This window comes from Capsicum annuum, unplaced genomic scaffold, assembly GCF_002878395.1.
Source record: "Capsicum annuum cultivar UCD-10X-F1 unplaced genomic scaffold, UCD10Xv1.1 ctg2103, whole genome shotgun sequence".
NCBI classification, from domain to species: domain Eukaryota; kingdom Viridiplantae; phylum Streptophyta; class Magnoliopsida; order Solanales; family Solanaceae; genus Capsicum; species Capsicum annuum.
Window position 1 is genome coordinate 176,460 of NW_025826927.1, and position 4,870 is coordinate 181,329.

The 4,870-nt window shown below is 40.4% G+C and overlaps 1 protein-coding gene across 1 annotated transcript; it reads right to left on the reverse strand.

The window, feature by feature from the left end:
• Positions 1 to 1,176: 1,176 nt before the first annotated feature.
• On the reverse strand, positions 1,177 to 3,850 carry LOC124890624. The gene is made up of 4 exons (XM_047402420.1): positions 3,652 to 3,850; positions 3,533 to 3,555; positions 3,252 to 3,439; positions 1,177 to 1,393 (listed from the first exon to the last, which is right to left on the reverse strand). Exons 1-4 carry the CDS (start codon positions 3,848 to 3,850, stop codon positions 1,177 to 1,179), a joined length of 627 nt encoding a protein of 208 aa, XP_047258376.1.
• Between the last annotated feature and the right edge of the window lie 1,020 nt (positions 3,851 to 4,870).

Genomic DNA, 4,870 nt, shown 5'->3' on the forward strand with positions numbered 1-4,870 from the left:
CTGAAATACTCTCCTCTTCAAAAGGAACCACCATCGAAGGATCACCCATGCACTTCCTCAATATCGAAATATAAAATACCAGATAAATGGAGCTCAAACTAAAAGGAAACTCCAATTCATCAACATTACCAACCCTCTTCAACATCACGTACAGATCAATAAAACGAGTACTGAGCCTTTCTTTCTTACCAAACTACATCACTCCTTTCATGGGAGACACCTTTAAGAACACCCAATCACCAACACATAACTCCAACTCCCTTTACCTTACATCCGAGTAGGACTTTTGGAGACTTTGGTGGCCTTAACTCTACCCCGAATCACCTTCACCTTCTCCATGGACTAGTGAACCAAATAAGGACCAAATAACTTATTTTCACCAGCCTCAAACCACCCAATAGGAGATCTACACCTCCTACCATATAAGGCCTCAAATGGAGAAATATCAATGTTAGAGTGATAACTATTATTGTAGGCAAATTCTATGAGAGGCAGGTGGTCAACCCAACTACTACCAAAATCAAACACACAAGCCCGAAGCATATCTTCTGAGACCTGAATTGTTATTTCCTCTTACCTATCCATTTGAGGGTAGAATGTAGTACTAAGGATCACCTTAGTCCCCAAATATCGCTGGAACAACCTCCAAAAGTGAGATAAGAACTGAGTACCCCAATCAGATATGATGGAAAATAGAGTACCATGCAACTTCACGATCTCTTTGATGAACAACTTTGCATAATCATCAGAAGAGAAATTAGTCCTCAGTGGCAAGAAGTGACCAGACTTAATCATCCTATCCACGATGATACAAATCGAGTCAAATTGCTGGCAAGACCGTGGAAGACCGATGCTAAAATCCATATTAATTATCTCTCATTTCCACACCGGCAGTTCAATATCTTGAGACAACCCACCAGGCCTCAAGTTTTCCACCTTTACTTGCTGACACACCATGCATTTAGCCATATAATGGGTCACATCCTACTTCATATTATTCCACCAATAAATCTCTTTAAGATCATGATACATTTTCGTTGAACCAAGATGAATAGTACAACGCGACTTATGAGCTTCGGCTAAAATTCTTTATCGTAACCCATCAACATCGAGAACACACAGTCTGCCTTAGTACCTCAAGATACCATTACCACTAATTTCAAAAGCCATCAATTTCTACCTACCTGCATCATTCTTGATTTGCATCAGAATAGGATCTAATATTTTCTTCATGTTTACCTCAGCACCAAAATATGACCTCACCGTCTCGTAAACAATCGCACCACCATTCTCAAAATCCAAGAGACGAACTCTGAGACTAGTCAAATGGTGAATATCCTTAACCAAATACCACTTCTCTTCATCCACATAGGACAAGCTTCCCATGGACAACCTGTTAAGAGAATAAGCAACCATATTAGTTTTACCTGGATGATAGTTCTCATGTCATAGTCCTTGAGCAACTCAAGCCATCTCTTTTGCCTGAGATTCAGTTTCTTTTAGGTGAACACGTACTGCAACCTCTTATGATCAGAATAAATACCAACATGGACCCCATACAAATAATGTCGCCAGATCTTTAATGCAAATACCACAGCTAGCAATTCTAAATCATGAGTCGGATAATTTCTCTCATGAACTTTCAACTACCTAGAAGCATAAGAAACCATTTTTTTATGTTGCATCAACACACAACTAATCCCACTCGAGATGCATCGCAATAGACAGTAAAACCATAAGTGCCTTCAGGCAGAGTCAAGACCGAAGCCAAAGTCAACTTATCCTTTAGTTTCTCAAAACTACCCTCACAAGCATCAAAGTAGGATAATTTCACCTTCTTCTGAGTCAACTTAGTCAACGAAAATGCAATAGAAGAGAAACTCTCCATAAACCTTCTATAATAATCGGCCAAACCCAAGAAGCTTTGAATGTTGGATAAAATCGTGGGTCAAGTCCATTTCTTAACCACCGCAATCTTTTGTGGATCCCCATGATCCCTTCGCTAGAAATGACATAACCCAAATAAGTAACAAGATTCAACCAGAACTCACACTAAAAGAACTTTGCATACAAACGCTGATCTTTTAGGGTCTGCAACATAAGGAAGAGGTAATCGGCATGATCTGCCTCACTTTTGGAATAACTAAAATATCATCAGTAAAGACAATCACGAACAAATCTAATAACTGACGGAAAACTTGATTCATAAGATCCATAAATGCGGCCGAGGCATTGGTCAAACCAAAGGACATCACGAAAAATTAATAATGACCATACCGAGTTTGAAAAGTAGTCTTAGGGATATCTGCCTCCCTAATCTTCAACTGATGGTACCTAGACCAAAGATCAATTTTGAAAAGAACTTAGCATCCTGTAGTTGATCAAAGAGATCATCAATCCTTGAAACTGGATACTTGTTCTTCATGGTTACTTTATTCAGTTGGAGGTAATCAATACACATCCAAAAGGAACCATCCTTCTTACACGTGAAGAGAAAAGGAGCATCCCACAAAGACACACTAGGTTGGATAAAACCCTTGTCAAGAAGATCCTTCAAGTCCTTGAGCTTTTTCAACTCAGTCAGATCCATCCTATAATGAGGGATAAAAAAGGATAAGTTTCCGGAGAAGATCAATCCCAAAATCAATTTCCTTATCAGGAGGTACGCCTGGAATATTATCAGGGAACACCTCAGAAAATTCACAGACCATGGGGAAAGTCTACAAAGAAGGACCTTCGACTCTAGAATCCTTAACATACACTAAGTGATAGAGGCATCCTTTGAAAACCATTTTTCGGGCTCTAAGTTACGAGATGAACCTTTCCTTAGGAACTAGGGAACTTCCTTCCCATTCGATTACCGGCTCGCTTGGGAAATGGAAACTGACACTTCAGGTCCAACAATTAAGAGAAGCATAGCACGAATGCAACCAATCCATCCCAAAAATTACTTCAAAGTGTATCATTTCTAACTATATCAGATCCACCAAGGTCTCTCTATCATGGACTGATATCACACAACCCCTATAAACCCTTCTAGCCACAATGAAGTCACCCATCGGGGTGGACAGAGTAAAGGATCTAAAATGCACTCGAGATCAAAGCCAAAATAAATAGCCACATAAGGGGTCACATAAGAGAGAGTAAATAAAGGATAAAGTAGACAACATACATCATGAGAAAAGAGTTTAAGAGTACCATTAAGAATATTGAGGGATGCCTCAAAATCCTAGCGAGTGGCAAGAGCATACAAATGATTTTGACCAGTGCCGAAGCCAGAAGTAGAAGTAGTACCCTTTGGTGTAGGAGTGGATGAAGCAACAACAGGAGTCTTATTCGCCCCAGAAGCAACCTTAGATGGACAATCCCTCTGTAGATGACCAGTTTGACCATATTTAAAGCACTTATTCCTTTTTTTCTCGCAAAAACCATAATGCATCTGACCACAAAATCTACAAGAAGGATATAACGGAGCTGACTGAGCCCCATAGCCTGCGGCTGGGCTCCTGGTGGTCTAAACCCACTATCGTACAGAAAACGACGAGCACCCGACGACTTCAGATAAGGAGCACTAGCCATAGAGTAGGAACCAAAATTGCCCCCACTTCTTCTTAGACCACTTCCCACTGTCTCTACCAGGCTATTGCTAACCTCCACCCTGATCCGAATAGCAAAATTTCTTGCTCAGCCTTTCAATCATCTCTGCTTGCTTCTTTTTTTCTTCCTCCACTTGTGGTATATACACCACCAGTCTAGAGATGTCCATATCCTTGTTAAACAAGTCATCCTTACTCTCCAAGATCAACTTATGGGACAACCCAAAGGTAAACTTCCTAATCCTATTCCTCATGCTAGACACTAATTCAGGAGCATAACGCGATAGCTAATGAAACTTCAAGGCATACTCATTTATAGATGTCCTACCTTGCTTTTAATTCACAAACTCCTCACCTTTTGCTTTCTTCAACTCGAGAGGAAAGAAGTGATCAAGGAAAGCACTAGAGAAATTATCCTACAAAGCAGATTCAGTATCATCTCCACTGGACTGGTCCCACTCCTCATACCATTGGTATGTTATATCCTTTAACTGATAAGTTGCGAACTCTACACCCTCCATGTTAGTAGCACGCATCATATGAAAGATCTTTTCCATCACATCAATAAATCTTTGAGAATTTTCATAAACTTTAGAGCCAGTGAAAACAGGAGGACTTAACCTCATAAATTGGCCAATCCTAGTGGCCTCAGATAATGGAATAACAAAAGCAACACGCTCAGTCTGGGAGGCAACCAACTGGGTAAGCAAATAAATCGACAGGAGAAACTCAGTATTAGACACATTAGCTCAAGGTGTCTGAGAAGGGATAGAGAGAACCGATGAAGCTCCTTAGGGACAATCAAAAGCAGCGACCCTAGATCGAGCCTAAACTCTTAGAGTTGGACGAGCTCCGTCCACATTGTCCTCAGACGGGACAAAAGAGTTTCTGCAAGCATCAGATCTTTTGGGAGGCATGATCTGAAGAGCGAACACAGGGAAATTAGAGAAGATTCAAGACCTTAGACTCTATAGCTTAAAATAGAACAATAAGAAACGAAAATATTACTAAATTCCTCGTAGCCTCTCCCTTATGAGTGCAGCGCGCTACACACTTATAAACAAGAATCTACTTGACACGACTTTGGTGGACACCCAATGACACCAAACCTAGGCTCTGATATCATCTTTGTTATGAACCAAACCAGGGCTCAGTCATAACGAGTATCTTTAGTCTTATGTGGACTGGATATCACCCCCAACACCTAACCAAAACAAATATAACACACCCAATATCAGATGGATTCCAAACATATAACAAGATAGCATGCAACA